The sequence below is a fragment of the Sciurus carolinensis genome, chromosome X (assembly GCF_902686445.1).
Source record: "Sciurus carolinensis chromosome X, mSciCar1.2, whole genome shotgun sequence".
In the NCBI taxonomy this organism is placed as follows: Eukaryota; Metazoa; Chordata; class Mammalia; order Rodentia; family Sciuridae; genus Sciurus; species Sciurus carolinensis.
The window spans coordinates 34,465,380-34,484,060 of NC_062232.1; the positions used below are offsets into that span (position 1 = coordinate 34,465,380).

The 18,681-nt window shown below is 37.3% G+C and overlaps 1 protein-coding gene across 12 annotated transcripts in view; it reads right to left on the minus strand.

Moving 5' to 3' along the window:
* Positions 1-18,681, minus strand: part of Cask (calcium/calmodulin dependent serine protein kinase) — a 361,598-nt gene that overhangs the window by 110,188 nt on the left and 232,729 nt on the right. For all 12 annotated transcript variants that reach the window (XM_047535418.1, XM_047535425.1, XM_047535422.1 and 9 more), the window contains exons 7-9: positions 12,829-13,004; positions 8,398-8,520; positions 148-231 (exon numbers count right to left, since the gene is read on the minus strand). In XM_047535418.1, coding sequence (XP_047391374.1) covers positions 148-231; positions 8,398-8,520; positions 12,829-13,004 — 383 coding nt within the window. The remainder of the gene's footprint in view (positions 1-147; positions 232-8,397; positions 8,521-12,828; positions 13,005-18,681) is intronic.

Here is an 18,681-nt window from a genome sequence, read left to right on the forward strand (position 1 = left end):
TTATTGAAATGGCAGCAATTTTTAGAAATGAGAATTTAGCTTTAACAAAAATAATAGCCAACCCTAGGATATACTGAAGGGCAACAAAACAGAATAAGAAGATTGTCAATGACTATATCTGTTTGGATCTTTGCTGATTTAATTTACCTTTAGTTTCCTCCTTGCATTGAATTTCCTCAGTTGTTCTACTGTTTCTGGAAGATGAATCTTGTAGGCATAACGATCCCTCTCCTATAAAAGAAGAAAGATAATGAACATACATAACCATTTTGAAAAGTGAAGAAACCTAATATATAACAAATAATAAAGTCCAGATTCTTAAATGTGAAGCTTAGATTGAATTCTAGGAGATTGGAGATTTTATTCCATGATAATGGTAAATACTCTGAAATGAGGGATAGGAGGGTTAAAATGAATAGTAAAGCAAAATTTTATTTTCAGCAATAATAAAGGACTGAAATAATAAAGGACTTAATCTAATTTTGAGATATATGGTTATGTGGCCAAAATAGTCATAATGATCGTAAAGGTATGAAATTACATTTGACATAAGTTTTGTCAGGTAAAATAAGCATTTGAAAAGTTAACTCTACAACCAATTCATCATTCTTAGGGTCAGAAATAACTGAATTATAAAAATCACAAAATTTCTGGGCACAGTTACGCATACCTGTAACCCCAGCAGGTCAGGAGGCTAAGGCAGGAGGATTGAGAGTTCAAAGCCAGCCTCAGCCAATTTAGAAAGGCCAGCCCTAAGTAACTCAGCAAGACCCTGTCTCTAAATAAAATACAAAATAGGGCTGGGGATGTGGTTCAGTGTTAAGCACCTCTGGGTTCAATCCCTGGTACCAAAAATAAATAAATAAATACCACAAAATCTTCCAACTAGGACAAACTTTCAAGGCCATCTAATTCAACCATTTTCCCCACACAGGAAAATCTCCTTCACTGCCTAATGGATAATCATTCTATTTGAGCTTGCTGAGTAAGAGATCATTACTTTATAGTGACCCATTTGAATCTTATTTAAGAAAGAGTAATTTTGAAAATAGTCTTTCTTAGCCTGAGCCCACTTCTAACTCATTTAGGTCAGCTGTCTTTTGCAGTAACACAGAACAAACATCCTATCCTTTCCATATAATAGCTCTTTTTTTTAGGGGGGTTCCGGGGATTGAACCCAGGGACACTAGACCACTGAGCCACATCTCCAGCCCTATTTTGTATTTTATTTAGAGACAGGATCTCACTGAGTTGCTTAGCACTTTGATTTGCTGAGGCTAGTCTTGAACTTGTGATCCTCCTGTCTCAGCCTCCTGAGTTGCTGGGATTATTGACATGTGCTACCGCACCTGGCTTATAATAGCCCTTTTAATGGTGAAGAGGGGGACCATGTTCCCACTAAACCTATTCTCTGAGACAATGTCCCTCGTTGTCTCAACTATTCCTCATGTATATTTCAAACTTTTTGCCATTCTTCTTATCCTCCCTTTGGTTCTACTCCAATTTGTCAATGTATCTTGAAGATGTATATGCTTTAAGCTTCATTCATTCCATAATATTTCTTGAGATCCTACTATATGTCAGGCATTGTTTGATGTACTTGGGATTATCAACAACAGAGATACCAGCCCTCATGTAGTTCATATTCTAATTGGAGAAGATGAGAAAATAACTAAAAGGTAAATTATAGAGTATGTCAAAAGTACTATGGAGTAAAGCAAAAAGTGAAGCTGAGTAAGCAGGAGTGGGTGCATTGCAATTAATAATGGGGTGATCAGTGTAGGCCCAGTGGAGAAGGTGACATTCAAAAAGGGCAAGGGAGTGGTCTCAGTAGAGAGAACAACCAATGCAAAGGGCTAAAGGAGGGACCAGGTCAGATTTTCGAGAAATAGCAAGGAGATCAATGTATGTAGAGTGAAGTGACGGGAAAGTGGAGAGAGGAACAGATCTGATTGAAGAGATGACAAGGCTGGGGTAGGCTGTGAAGTGAAGGGCCTTTGGTTTTATTGTGAGCAGGAGAGGGAGCCACTGGCGGCTCTTGAGTAGGAGTGACATGATTTGACTTAACTTTAAAGGAACACTCTGATTGTTGTGCTGAGAATAAATTGAGAGGTGATGATTGGCAAGAAAGCAAAAAGAGCACAGAGAGCAGTTAGGAGCCCATTGCAGTAATCCAGGTGAAAGATGATGAAACAATAAAAAGGGTTAAAAAGAGATAGACTTGGAAAAAAAAAGAGATAGGCTTGGAACATATATCTCTAAGGTATAATTCGTGTGTAATAAACTGCATGTTTAAAATGTACGATTTGGTAATTTCTGACATATGTCTACCACTATAAAACATCAGTACAAAATCAAGATAATGAATACATCCACCACTCTCAAAAGTTCCCTCATATCTTCCAATCCCTCCTCCTCCCCCTCAGACAACCACCAATCTATTTTCTATCACTATAGTTTGTTTTTCCTAGAACTTCATATAAATGGAATCATACAGTAGGTGCTCATTATTGCCCAACACAGCATAATAATTCTAAATTTATCTGCTATATATCAATAGTTCATTCCATTTTATTGCTGAGTGGCATTCCATTGTATAGATGTACCATAATTTATCCTTCCATCTATTGTTGGGTCCTGGGTTGTTTGCAGTTTTTGAATATTACATATAAAGCTTCTTATGAACATTCATATACAAGTCTTTGTATAAATATATGTCATTTCTCTTAGGTAAATCATATGGAGCAGAATGACTGGGCCATAAGATAGGAATATATTGAGCTTTTTAAGAAGCTATGAAACTATTTTCCATACTGGCTGTACTATTCTACGTTCCCACTAGCAGTAGATGAGTACCAGTTGTTTCACATCCTTGCCAACATTTGATATAGTCAGTCTTTTTTATTTTAGTCCTTCTAATACATTTGTGCAGGTATCTTATTGTGGTGTTAATTCCTATTTCCTAATGACTAATAATGCTGAACATTTTTGCCTGTGCTTATCTGCCATTTGTATGTCTTCTTTGTTGAAGTGTCTGTTCAAATCTTCTCCCATGCTGAATTGGGTTATATGTTTTCTTTTTACTGAGGTTTGAGAAATCTTTACATATTCTAGATATAAGTCCTTTATCAGACATATAATTTTCAAGTATTTAGTCTGTGATTTGTTTTTTTCATTCTATTTAGTCTGTGATTTGTTTTTTCATTCTTCTCACATCATCTTGCAAATAACAGAAGATCTTAATGCTGCATACAGTTTGCAGGTAGAGAGAACTGAATTTTCTGACCAACTGGATGTGGGGCGTGAGAAAAAGAGAAAAGTCAATGATACCACTACATACAGAGATTTTTGGTGTGAGCAACTGGAAGTCTGATACCAATTGTATTGAGAAGATGGGGGCAAGCATCCTGAAAGATGCATGTCATGTCTGGATTCTATAGCACCAAATGGGCACTTCAGTTGATCTCCCCTCTCCCCGGTGCTGGGGATGGAACCTAGGGCTTCTCACATGCTAGAAAATGCTCTACCACTGAGCTACACTCCCCAGTCCATGGAGTTGATTTTAAAAATATTTCCCATTGAACATAATAAACACTTTCACACAGAGTGTACTGTCTGAGTCAGAGTTATTGATAAGGAAATTGATTCAAAAGTAAAGTGCTAAAATGACTACCCAGTGGTGAGATAGAACAAGCATATTTCACCACTACAATTACACTAAAAGCTCCTGGTATGGTATATAAAGCAACTAATGGAATACTTTGAAAACTGGAGAAAAGAAGGTAGACTGGGTAGGCACCCCAGGATTGAAGGGAACGATCCTGTGGTGATGGCGTTGGAAATTTTTTGCCTCCTAACATGTATGAGCCTGGGTGCGAGAGCAGCTTGCAACCTGGGAACTCCAAGGACAAGGAGGGCAGACAAAATGAGCCCCAAGAAAAGGTCACTGAGAATGGCTGTCCCGAAGGACAGCAGAATCTTCTCTGTGTCTTTAGATTATATTACTACTATGAAAATTTAGCAGAGCATGGTACATGCCTATAATCCCAGAGATTCAGGAGGCTGAGGCAGGAGGAGTGCAAGTTCAAGGCTAGTCTGGGCAATTTAGTGAGACTCTGTCTCAAAATAAAAAATAAAAAACTGGGGATGTAGCTCAGTGGTAGAGTACCCCTGGGTTCAGTCTTTAGTAGTGAAAAAAAGAAAAAGAAAAAAGAAAGAAAATCTATTTTACAGCCTGGCAATGTCTTCCTCTCTCTAGCAGACTGGGAAGTTTACTGCATCTCTGACCATAAATTCTATGTCTAGTGAGTTTCCTTTCCATTCATCATTCCTTAATGTGAAGTGAACAAAGTCCAAAAAATAAAATTATGTTTTAATTATGAATTCTGATATTTTCTAAGTAGACAAAAATCACAAGATTTTTCAGTCTATTAAGGTATCTCTTACCAGAAAATAAGTAAGCAATACCAAAAGCCCAAATGAACCAAGAGTAAACATAATATTTTTCTGGATTAAACAATCCCTCCTGACACTAATAATGTGAGATGAATTCAGAAAATTTCCATAGCAATGTTTCCTGTACTTTAATAAAGTACATAGTGCACAGTCCTTTGGGCACACTAGATGTGGAATACATAATTAATTGGTGTGTTGATTGATCTTTCCAAAATTCAAATCAATAAATCTGATATAAACACCCTTTATTAGCCAATAAACTTTACAGCCTACAAATACAAAATGTGTAAGAAGAATTCAGCCATCTATGAGGAGAGTACAATCTCCATTGGCCTACTTTTGTTGGAATGAGCAAGTCTCATTAATTTGGATAGGTAAAGGTGTTCAACGGGTGTAATTTAAGAATTATAAGACAGTCACATATTACTTGATCTAATCTCAAACTCTTTTTTGACATGAAATGATTAAACAAGACTTTTTGGGCTTTTTTTATTGAAGAATTAATTCTTGTCTTTATTTTTTTGACACAAAGCAAGGGTATTTTGACTGGGAACTCTTCATTTTGAAAACTTCCATCATCTTATTTCTTCACTTTGCAGTTATTTAGAACTTTTTCATAATTAAATCACAGTTTAAACTTGAGCCTAGAGTTCCAAATCAATACCACTTACATTGACTGAAATAAGTTATAGATAGACATGGACAAGAATTGAAATATAACAGAAAGCTACTCCCATCAGCTAGATGACCTCATTGAATCTCACTGAATTCTTCAGATGACACATAACCAGTGAAGTTCAACTGTAGTTCAGATACAGCTTGTGACCCTGAGCTCAAACAGCCTTCTGGACCTTTTTTTAAGTTAATGACACTTCTTGTCATTTTTCTCTCTGGCGCCAGAAATCTATCACGTATGAAGCACAGTTTACTTAGAATAAGAATTATCATTATTGGCAGGGGAAAGGGTTTCCAAAAATAAAAATGTTATTGGCCAAGATAAACTTTGATAATGAAAGTCACTGTGAACATATATACTATATAATGCTAAAACATTTTCTAAAGGATTTTAAAAATGACTAAAGTGGCTGCCACTTTCATTGCTATTTGGTATTTAGACTAGCTTCTAATAACAAAAGATCCCCATTAGGGAAAAACTGAGAAAAACAAGGGAGAAATAGGAGTCCTGTCTAAATTGCTCATTTTCATATCTGGAAGGAAAAAAATATTTAAAAAGTATCTAAGAACCATTTACCACTGTTTTCTAGGAAAAATTGAGAATATCAGAATGTCTGAGAAGTAGTATTATTTAAGACAATCTGGAGTCACTGGACACCCTAAATTGTTCAAGTAATATTATTCCCTATCATCACTACTAAGATACATTATTAATCTACATTTTATGTTTCTTATTGTTTTTCTTAAGTTCTGGGGAAGAAGCATGGTATAATATAATGAACATTCATTCAACCAGTCATTAATTCATTAGTATTTATTGATCACCTACTATGTGCCAGATACTTTCTAGGTTTATCCAGAAATGAACCAGAATGGAAAATTCCTACCCTTGTGCGGCTAGGACTAGATAGACAACTAACAAGTAAGATAGAAGTACATCTTATGGAGACTCTTGCTATAGAGCAAAATAAGGCAAGGAAGGCAAATAGGGAATTCTGAAGGCAGGGGGCATTCCTTCTCCCATATTTTAAATAGTGGTCAGAGAAGGTTCTAATAAGAAGCTGGTATCTAAGCAAAGATGGTGAGGGAACAAGCCATGCAGAAATGGGGGCAGAATGTTCTAGGGAAAAGACATGGTTAACACAGGGCACTAAGGCAAGAATGTACCTGTGATCTGAGAATTAGCAAGCGGGCCATTGAGAACTGAGAAAGAGAAGGGAGAGTGAGAGAAGGGTGAAATCAGGAAGTCAAGCTGTATAGCAGATTAAGAAAGAATACTTCAGGGGAGAGGCCTGGATTCAGGAGATATCAGTGTACAGATACCATTTAAGGTCAGTAAGACTGGATGAGTACAGTCAAGGGACTGATTATAGATCAAGAAAAAAAGGAGAAGCAAGGACAGAGGCTAGTGGCACTCCAATGTGAAGAGGGGGGTTAGGGGACACAAGGACAAATCAGCAAGATCTGAGGAAGAGCAGCCAGAGTATCAGAAGAGAAACCAGGAGAACATGTATCCTAGAAGCCAAAGGCAGATAAGAGCTTCAGAAGGATGCTTGTCAAATGTTGCTGATAGGCCAGGTGCAGGGGTGCATGCTTGTAATCCAGTGGCTTGGGAGGCTGGAGTTCAAAGCCTGTCTTAGCAATTTAGTGAGGTGCTAAGCAACTCAGCAAGACCTTGTCTCAAAATAAAAAATAAAAAGGGCTGGGGATGTGGCTCAGTGGTTAAACACCCCTGGGTTCAATTTCTGGTACAAAAAAAAAGTTGCCAATTCCACGGACAAGCTGTGGAATCGAACGACTGAACTTAGTCATATAAGAGCTGTGGAATTTTTTGTTTGTTTTTTTGTTTTATTTTGTTTGTGATGCTGGGATGACACCCAGGGCCTCACCCATGCTAGGCAAGTGCCCTACCACTGGGCCCTCAGTCCCAGCTCAACCAGAGCTTTCTTCATGGAGTTAGTAGGATTACGACCTTGACTAGTGTCAGTTCAAGAGAAAGGGATGGGAGAAATTGGAAGAAGTGAGTACAGAAAACTCTTTCTAGGAGTTTTGGTATCAAGGGAATCAGAAAATAGGGGCAGACTCTGGGGGAGGGGTGGAGTAGGAGCGAGAGAAGGCATGTGTGTGTAAATATGTACATATGTAAGAAATAAAGATAAATTATAGGCTGAGGGATGCAAAAGAGACAAAAAACTGATGATGAAGGAAAGGGGAAAGTTGTTGGAACAATGTCATCATGTAAGTAAAAGGGACAGGGTCTATACAAGCCACAGGGTCTTGGTAAGCTGACTTAAAATCCTGGTCCCATCACTGACAACTTCTGAGTCTTAGGGAAAGATTCTTCTTTTTGGTGGGGGTAGAGGACAAGTCTCAACTTCTCTGGACATTCATTTTCCTACCTATAAAGTGAGGATTTCCTGGAATTACTAAACTGTATAGTGCTTTTTTGTTTGTTTTGTGGTACTAGGGATTGAACCTAGGGGCAACTTACCACTGGGCCTCATTCCCAGTCCTTTTTGTTTTTTATTTTGAGACAGGGTCTCGCTGAGTTGCTCAGGGCCTCACTAAGTTGCTGAGGCTGGTCTCCAACTTGTGATCCTCCTGCCTTAGCCTCCCAAGTTGCAGGAATTACAGGCATGAGCTACCACACCTGGCTTGAACTATGTAATGTTTTAATCAAATAGTACTATTTCATTGATGTCTTAAGTTATAATTTTTATTAATCCTCATGGGAAAGATGGGATATGAAAAGGATTTTTAAAATGGGTCTCTTTCCTAAGACAGTCAATTCGTATCTAATTTTTATGGAAAAGTAGTTAATGTTGTAAAGCACATGTCACACCTGAAATAAAGATAATTAACCGGGCTGGGGAGATAGCTCACTTGGTAGAGTGCTTGCCTCAGAAGCACAAGGCCCTGAGTTCGATCCCCAGTACCGCAAAAAAAAAAAAAAAAGATAATTAACTTATTGTAATGTGGTGTAATTTCAGTCGTTCATGTTACATCTTTGGAACATGTGTTGGTAGTGGGGAAATAGGCCTTTTTCCCTCATATATTGTCTTAATCTGCTTTTGTATTCTCTGTGTTCTAGTTGAATGCCACTAGAACGTTCACAGATGACGCACAGGAATGACCAAGAAGAGGAAGAAAAATAATGGGAAAATCTCAAAAGGAAGAAAAGGTAAAAAAGGGCCACCTTATAGATCAATGCACAGCTGTCATGGAAGTGTTCAAACAGTGTGGATGGTGACCTGAGAGCTCATGTACCTTAAGCCATGGGTGATTCAGTGCTTCATAAACGGTGATTCTTTCAGCTGGATCCAGCATCAGCATGCGGCGTACTAGATCTTTGGCACTTTCAGAGATATGGCTCCACTGCCTAGGATTCATCTGGGAAGGAGAAAAGGAAAACTACATAGTTATCTTCAGTGAGAAGTTAACATTTATTATTACTTAATATTCTTATATTGCTTCAATGTGACAAAAATCTCATTTTAAAAGGCTTACTTTAAATGCAATTCTGTTCTTGTTGTTCACTATGAGAATTTGCATCAGTAAATATTCTGTACATGTTCTTGTTATATTATGATAATATTTTTAAAAATTGAAGGATATAATGTTCATGATTCCAGTTTCTACCTTTAGATCCTCAGTTAAAGAGACTGGATAGAACAACTTGATCCAGAAAGGACTAAAATAAAATTTTAAAAATTAAAGAAATATTTTATTTTATAAATATTTTATATTTTAATATTTTTAAAAAATTAAAGAAATGTTTACTTATTTGGGAACCAGGATTGAATCTAGGAGTGCATAACCACTGAGCTACATCCCCCTGGCCCTTTTGATTTTTTATTTTGAGGCATAGTCTTGCTAAGTTGTTTAGGGCCTCACTAAGTTTATGAGGCTGGCTTTGAACTCCTGATCCTCCTGCCTCAGTCTCCTGAGCCACATATATCACTGTGCCTGGCTAAAGAAATATTTCAAAACATGTTTTTAAAACTTTGAATCAGCAGTAATTGTGAAACTAGGAAAATTATTAATAGAATATTTTGGTCAGAGTATGTTAATTTCAGTATATAGGGAAAAATATACCATTACCATTACCCTACAAAATAACCAATTCACTTGTATGTTGTCCTCAGTGAAATGTTGTCTTTTAGAGATGAGACTACTAAGCCAAATGGTAAATAGACTAAAATTAAATAAAAACAATTATGAGCTATATGAAAGACTTATGAGAAAAACTGTGGTTCTGAGAGAAAAAAGATGGAAGGCACCTGGGAAAGGAGAAATGTCTGAGAGCAGAAATCAGAAAAAAAATTAAAGGAGAGTACTTAGGGCTTGGGTCTGGGAAGTGAGTAGGAATAGGAGGTAGAGATGGAGTAGGGTTTCATTCCTTATTTTCAGCATCAGGAAGCTGCCTGATTGGGTGAGCTTATGGGAGCTGTCTGGTACTAGGAGGGTTAAGCTATGTCACAGCTTTTTCGTGTGTGTGTGTGCTAGGGATGGAACCCAAGGCCTTGTGTCTGGGTGTCAAGTGCTCTCCCATTGAGCTGCACTCCCAGTTCAAGGCCCTTGAATTTCACCAGCAGAGACCTATGTCACCATCTAAGGGAGAAAGATGGAGAATAAACTCCACTTTTTAAAGCCAAATGAAATCACAGTATTTGCATCCCAGTAGAAGTGAATCATTCCAATTTAGCTAAGGGCTAGCAATAGACACTTAGCTTTGGCTAGGGTGAGGCTTTGTGCTTGTAGATGTAGATGGGGAAGGGAAAGTGATTCCATGTTAGGGACAACTCTTAAAATTGGAAGGTGTTCCATTTTCTTACAGGCAGAACTGCAAACAGTAGTCCCTTTAGTTTGTCGAATCCCATGAAGATGAACGTCATGAGATCGTTTGAAAGTTGTCATCCTATTGAAATTATCATCAAATGACCAGTTTGTAATAAGGAGGTGAGTGACTTAGACAGGTCCTAGATGGCCTTGCTCCCTCTTCCCTATCCTGGTGCTGCTGTACTCTTTATGGTCTGAATGATTTTGTTTTTCTAGCAGAGGGGTTGAGAAACCATCTGAAAGCAGTGGTAAGATTTCTGAACTTGAGTTTTTGAATACCATAGACACAGCAGCTTAGAATCATGCTGTGTAGGTTCCAATTGGCTACCTGTGACCGTGGTATAAGATGACACTTGCATCTATTATATAGAGTTAGGGATATATTACTTTTGTCCTTCATAAAAAAGTTAACTGAGGTTAAATGTTAGCACATATTTCAATTAAATAGTAGTTTATGACATATACCTGAAAAGATCAAGTAAACCAGCAAATGAGAATAAAAAGTCAAATTAAAATCACTTAAGAGCTGGGTGTGGTGGCACACACTTTGTAATCTCAGCCTCTCAGGAAGCTGAGGCAGGAGGATCACAAGTTCAATGCCAGCCTCAGCAACTTAGCAAGGCCCTGAGCAACTCAGCAAGACTGACTCAAAATAAAAAATAAAAAGGGCTGGGGATGTGGCTCAGTGGTTAAACACCTGTGGGTTCAATCCCTGGTACCAAATAAAATGAATAAAATAAAGTGATCTAGTAATATGCAGAATACAGATAAAACAATCTTGGCTATATATTAACGATTAAAACTGGAGTTCTACACTATTTTTCCACATATTTATTAGTATATTATAATTATACATAGCAGTGAAATTTACTGTTACATATTCATACATGTACACAACATAACAATATAAGATGGTCAATATTACTCCCCCATCCATTATTTTTGTTTGTTTGAAAATTTCTATAATAAAAAGTAATAATAAATACTGACAGAATCATATGACAATATACTTTTTTTAAAAAAGACCCAAGAGTTTCATCATAGGTGGCAAAGAGGAATCTATACCTCAAACTAAGCTGCTGAAAACCTGGACCTTTGTAAGGAAAGCCATGAAGATAAGTGAGAGGTGAGATCAGTCAAATAAAACAGTAAACAAGTTTTTAACCTCAAAACTTCAAAACTCAGGTACAGAAATTATGATATCTGTTGCTATCCATCTGACTTATGCTAATACTTTTACTATTTCCTAGGAACAGGGAAATTTTAAGTAATTTATTTTTTGGACATTTTGAACAGTCCAAGTTTCTTACAAAGAAATAAAAATAACGATTCAATGTTTTAAAAATAGACAAAATCAAATACCAGACGCTGTTGGAATGAAGCACATTGCCTTGGAAACCAGGAAGTTAATAACTGAACAAACACAAAGGAAGAATTCTATTATTAGCAAGTGCTTATAACTCAAAAAGGCAGGTGGGAGACTTTATTATATGGTATCCACGTCATAAATTGCTGAGAGTATTAAATGAGTTAATATAAGTAAAGCATTTAGAGAAGTTTTGGCACATACCAAATGTTATGTCTCAGCTACCATTATTGCTATAATTATCATTATGCTGATGTATTACTAAAATCATGTTTCTTTTTATTTGTTAGTTTCTGTGACTTTATTTGATTTGTCAAAATTCAACCAGAAACCCAGGCTGTGCTTTCCTGATAGCCACTCACAATTTCCAGGGATTGGAAGGGGATAATAAGTTACAAGCAATTTCCTGAGACATTTAGTTACTTTCAAAGTATTGATTTAATTCCCCAATGGCCAACTGACTAAGGAGAAAAGTCTATTTCTAAAAGTACCTTCCTCTCTTAGCAGAATTTTGGCAGAGATTTTACACCAAATAAAACAAGACAAACCTGTATGTTATTTATGAGCAGACAGTGTACAGGGCTAACAAAAGTCTAGACCATTCTCACCTCCAAGAGCTTTAGTTAGGGCTTAAAAGGGTAAGACTAAAAATCTGAAACTACTATATCTTTTTTTTTCTTTTTTTCCCCCCGTCCCACAAAAAAAATTCTAAATTACTAAGGAATTGGAAAGAAAACTTTAGGGGGGGGCCTCATTGGATTGGGAATCTAGTGTTACATATACCTGTTTTATGTTGCCAGGCATGGCCAAAAATGAAACAGCGATTCTGTTGAGTAGAAGGTATAGTTTCATAATAATGAGAGGAAAGAGAATCTCTCTGACCCAAAGTGCCCTGACCTGGTGTGCAGACAGTACTCTCCCATGCTTCCCACGCCCAGTTCCCTAGTCTCTTGTTGGCTAGATGTGGTATTATCGGCAAACAAGTAGAAGAGCTGGGGTAGTGAAATCCATCTTCAGTTTATTTTCAAGAAGTCCTTACCTCTTTCTAATACAGCCAGTAGTCAGTAATGACTTTTTTTTTTTTTTTTTTTTTTTTTTTTTTTTTTTAGTAATGACTTTTTAAAAATTTTTAAATAATCAAAGTAAATAATTCACTAAATTACAAGTAACGATAGTACATGAACACATAGCACTCAAAGAATACCAATGTTTAAGTCTCATCAAAAAGCCTTTAGATTGTGTTATGGACCATAAAAACCCATAGGGGATTAACCCCTGAGCCACATCCCCAGTCCTTTTTATTTATTTACTTATTTTTATTTTGGGACAGGGTCTCATTAGATTGCAGAGGCTGGCCTCAAATTTGTGATTCTCTTGCCTCAGCTTCCTCACTTGCCAGGTTTATGGAGTGTAGCCACCACGCCCAGCACCAAAACACACTTTTCAGTATAATCGAATTTCAGTGGAAAAATTCAATGGCCTTAAGACATTACCTTATATTTTCCTTTAATGATGCCTTCAAACAATCTTTCCTTGGTTCCGTAAAAAGGCAAACAACCACTGAGCAGGATGAAAAGGATCACGCCGCACCCCCACACGTCCACCGGCTTTCCATAAGGCTCTCTTTTGACCACTTCTGGGGCCATAAAGTGAGGCGTCCCGACGCGTCCTACATTTAAATAACAACAACATGAAGGAAAACTGTTGATATAAAACAAGAGTTTTTCATCTGAAAACCGAAAATAATAGAGTGATCACAATCAGAATGAAAAGTCTGCCAAAATAAATATCCTCTCCTCACCTCTTCCCATAAAATGAAGTTCACAGTAGGGGGAGGGGGAGGGGGAGGGGGAGGGGGAGAATTATTTCTCTTAATCACTTCTTGAAAATATTGAGCCCAGGATAGGCCCCTGGTAGTCCTTCTTGAACTCTGCATGCTACATAGTAGAAATTAATGTTATTTCTTGCTTCACAAAGAAGTTTAAATTTTTAATTTGGAGCAGAGGTAGATGGATGCATCTACAGGCAGAGTCTGTAACTGGCCAGGAAAGAGCTGAGAGGCCGGCCCTGGGCAGAAATAGAGGCAGGGAAAGGAGACCTCAGGGATGAGGGAAAAAAATCTGTGGCAAAAAGATTACTTTTGACTGCCAAATGGAAATCACCCAATAAAACCTAATGCTGCAATATGAATTTGAATCTGCTGTCCTGTTTGGTTGATTGGAGCAGTTAACAATGGTTAGTGCTACTTTGTTAGACTAGGAACTAGTCTTAGCTTCTTCCTAACATTAAGATTTTTGGGGGGTGGGTACTGGGGGTTGAACCCAGGGGCTCTTAACCACTGAGCCACACCTCCAGTCTTCTTTTATATTTTATTTTGAGACAGGATCTCACCAAGTTGCTGAGGCTGGCTTTGAACTCACCATCCTCCTGCCTCAGCCTCCTGAGCCACTGGGATTACAGGCACAAGCCACTGCTTCCAGCTCCCTAACATTAAGATTTGAAGAGAAATGACAGCAAATACATGACACATACCAAAGCTAAATTATGAAGCTCCTCCCATTAGCTCCTCTTTGACCTTCATCTTCTTTAATGAATTTTCCTTTTTCCCCCTCTCTATCAAAAACTAGCTTTCTGGAAGGAATCTGATACCAGTTATGTGCACATTAATAGCCATCTTTAACTCAATATTCCAAGGGGAGTTTTTTTCTTCTGTGAAATAAAAAGCTGTACCCTGAGTGAGATTACCATGGGATGGGGCACTGCTTCTAGATGTTTGCAGGCTCAACCCCTTCCTCCCTCTGCTAGTCTCTGTCTGATCATACTAAGTCCAATATAATTTTTACTTTGAGATTTGCACAAATACTTTAGAGCCCAGAACTATGGTTCAGAGCTTTAAAATAACTTAAGAAATCTTTTGGTCCAGCTGGAGACCAAGGTCTGTTAGTGTTTACTGAACTCAGTTGGGACAGAGAAGGATAATACAGCTCTCAGCTTGTGTACTGGGGATGTTCCTTTGTTGCAGAACATTATGAGTCCCCTTCCTCCCCACAGAATAGAAGAGATTAAGTTTAGGGTTCGGATTGTGAAAATGTGTCCATTTAAAATGTCTAACAGATCAGTGAAATCTCTGTACTGGTTAGAAAGACCTGGCTACAGAAATATTTTTATTTCTGGATTGTCCCATTTTGCTTCCTTGAGTAGCATAAATAAGCTAAAGCCACAAGAGCTAAGCCTCCTACTTCATTAGCAGCCTGGACAGGGAGGGGCCACTGGAGATGAGCATTGTTTTGATGGATGGGAGCTGGCAGGAGCAAGGAGAAGCAGGGAAAGAGCCCAGGGTACCATTCAGGATACTGGTACCAGGACACCAGATAGGTACCAGCAGAGGGTTCAGATGAGATCCCTGGAATTCAACTTGATTCCTACTACTTTCCCATACAAGAAAGGGTCAAGCAACTCAAAACAGGGAATTCCACTCCAGGAATAATCAGAGCCACCATGACCAGTCTCAACCATCCTGAGGAGGTTTTCTCCATTTATCTGGATTGACGACTACCCAATTCTAGGGACATTCTTGGGGAAGATGTTATGTCTTTGGGTTCAAGAATTTGCTCAGGGCTGGGGAGATAGCTCAGTTGGTAAAGTGCTTGCCTTGGAAGCACAAGGCTGTGGTTTTGATTCCCAACACCGCAAAAAAAAAAAAAAAAAAAAAAAAAAAAAAAAGAATTTGCTCCTAGATGATCAAGGAACACCATGGTTGAAAGAATATACAGAAATGTTCCTTTTATTTCAAGTACATTGGCAGAATGTGAAAAGGACTGGAGTTAACCTTTGTTATACACCAACTTCCCCAAACTCCTTGTTACTAATTTTCCTTCATTGTGACCACTTGACTTTATGACTTTGACCACAAAATTCTAAGAACAGGAAACCAATTAGCAAACCAAATTAAATGTCACTGTTGATGAAATACTTCAGATGTACATTGAAATGTTATATTTTGATAATATAATAAAACTTTTCTACCTAGAACCTCAGGGTTCTAAATAGCTACATTTTCAATACTTTTTGGATTGGAACCTTTATGCACATAATGTTTCTTACTTTAATAATTTTTGTATGACTATTTTTCTACAATTTCCTGACCTCTTTTACACAGGATGCTGGAAATAATTTAACCTGTTTTGATGACTCAGAGTTGTCAATGTTGACATCACTTAAAAAACTCTACTGTAGAACAGAGAGCACCCTCAGAAACTTCAAAGGTTTGTAAAGGTCAATTTCATTGCTATTAAAAAGCTGCTGTGTTTTCCAAGTTTGAGGGTTTGCTTACTGTATTTTATTTTCCAACAGTCTTTCATTTCTTTTCTCTTGCTATGCTTACTCCAGTTTCAGCTTCCCCTAGTTTGTTGTTTATAATCTGCTAGTAATGGGAAACTGACTAGCAAGAACATTCTTTCATTTCATAGCAATTTCTCAGGTGCTTGGTAGATCTCAGACATGATGGTAGGGGGTTCTCCTACCCCTTACAAATCTCAGTCTTTGCTACAGCCACGAGTCCCCGCATCAAGTGTTAGGTGGAGATGATAGAGCCCAGATGGTTCTGGTAAAACGGAAGGGAAGGAATAGGACTATCTAACTCAGATGGTTAAGATCAGCCTACTTTTAAAAGGAGACAATTGTTAGTGCAGCCTTCAACAATAATAAGAGTTAACCAGATAGATAAAATGACAAAAGATATTCCAACTAGAGGGAATGGCAGGTGCAAGTTAGGAAGGAACTCAAATCTATACAACTTTATGAAAAATGGGAGTAGGTTAGCCTCAGAGAAAGTCTTTAGATGTCAACTGAGAGGATCATGAATGGGTTTTAAGGATAGTGACAGTTTTGCTGTTATTATAATTATTTTCTAGGTTCCTACTTGTTTCTCCAAACAGCTGAGTTTCAGATAGGGGAAGTAAAATATATTTAAATGATTTTTACTATATGGCCCTATAAAGACGAGAACCCCTTTCTAGTTGAAGGACTCTGTGATCAAAGATTCCAAGTGTCAAGAAAGTAACTTTCGATTTCAAAGTTGATAAATAGTAGCAAAATTTTAAAAGCACCTTCAACTACAAGAAAGATTTTTTTCCTGTGAGAAATCTTTTATCCCTTATCTACTCATATTGTGTTTCTAAAAGTATTATAAAGCAGCTGGGGATGTAGCTCCATGGTACAGCACTTGTCTGGCATGCATAAGGCCTTGGGTTTGATTCCCAGCACCGCAAAAAGAAAAAAAAATACATATTGTCATGCTTACAGTACTTATTTCAAGAATATAAGTAAGTCTATGTTAAGGAATAACAATATGTTGACTATAAGAAAGTATTTTAATTCTAAAACATAGTAAATAATAAATTTTGAATAACTGGCACTCTGGGGATTCAAAATTAGCTTTCAAAATACAATCTGGGAGAAAGATTCACAAACTTTAGAAAATAAGATTACCATGGAGAAAATATCCAGGTAAATCTAATGAATCTACTTTTCCTGTTCAAGCAAAATGCACAATAAAATATGAAGCCCATGACATTCTGAATACTAACAGGATGAAGATTTAGAGGAACAGAAAGAAAGTCATTATAAATGGCCAATATATAACATAAAAGGAACTCAATTCAATCATCTCATCTCATCTCATCTCATTAACTTTGGGGAAGTAATCATCAAATTATTTCTTATCATTGCACTATCTTCTTTTTTTATACCAGGAATTGAACCCAAGGGCACTTAACCACTGAACCACATCCCCAGTTCTTTTTATATTTTATTTTGGGCTAAGTTTTATTTAGTTTAGTTTTATTTATTTTGCTAAGTTGCTTAGGGTCTCCCTAAGTTGCTGACACTGGCTTTGAAGTTGCCATCCTCCTGTCTCAGCCTCCCAGGTCACTGAGATTACAAGCATGCACCACCACGCCCGGCTCATTGTGCTTTCTTAACACAGGGATGATCTGTACACACAACACATTTGAGAGCTTGGTTTACCAGCAATATTTGTTTAAAAAAATATCTTAGGATTTTTAGTTGATGGCAACATCTGTATGAGCCACTAGTGTTATGCAGTTGTCCAAACAGCTAATGACATTGAAGGAACCTAGTGGAAAGGTAAGACCCAGAACAAAAAGAAGTGCTAGCCCAATGCCACTGTGCACACGGGCCTGACTGGATCTGTAGTTATGGTATTCAGTTCTGGCCTCATCTTTGTGGACAGTGAGGAGATTCAGGAACAGTTTATATAAAGAATAGCTCCATTAACCTTGGGAAGTAACCTGGATAATACTTAGGGGGACATGGTAGCTGTCTTCAAGTATCTGAATGGTTATCATATGGAAGGAGGAAAATTGCTTAGAGTGGCTTCAAAAGTCAGCATTAGGACCATTGTGTGGAAGTTACAGAAAGATAGATTTCTGCTTAATACAAGGACAAACTTTTTAACACCCATGGAATTTTCCAAAAATGAATTGTCCTGGGACATAATGAATTCTTTGCCATCAGAGGAATTAAACCAGAGTTCAATCTTTCTTGGGGGAACTATTATGGGAGAATTCCATCATCAGTTATAAGATTGGAGAAGTTATTAAGCCCCCTGCATACATGGGATTCGATGGTCTATGATTAAATTGTGCTCTACTGCCTGATCTTTTGCTCAGTCTTCTGGTCATTGACAGAAAGTTTTGAACTGGGGATGGATACAGCATTATTTGAAACTGTACTCAGTTTGCAGTTTCTCATATTAATGGAAAGGATTAGCTGGAAAAGAATGCAAAACTAGAGGAAAACTTACACATAATTTAATTTTAGAAGTTAAGATGGTAAAAAAAGATTTAAGGAATACAACTATAAGCCATGGCTCATTTTTCAAGAAGATGGTCTAAGTTATCACTGTTTGATGATCTAGCTATAATGAATTAAGTTGCATGAAATATCCTGTGTAACAAGATTATTATTTTTATATTTATTATTTGTCACGTACTTGAATTTAACATCAGCGGTCTTAAAGGATAATTGGTTTAAGAAGTTTTGTTAATAGTTTTTGTACTTTCTTCCTTGTGAAGCCCAGCAGTACTTTGAGATGGAAAAGAGAAAGCCCTGACTAAAAGACTGATCATGGATAGAAAGGAGAACTATGCAATTTGCAACACTAAGGAATAGAATGAAAAGTTCTGAGTTGGAATCTACTGAAAGGAATAAAAAAAAAACCCAAATACTTGAATCTGTAATTAGTATCCGCCTATATATACTTTCTTTTTAAAACATTTTTTTCTTTGTATTCCCAGTTTATAATTGGGATTTTTAAAATGATG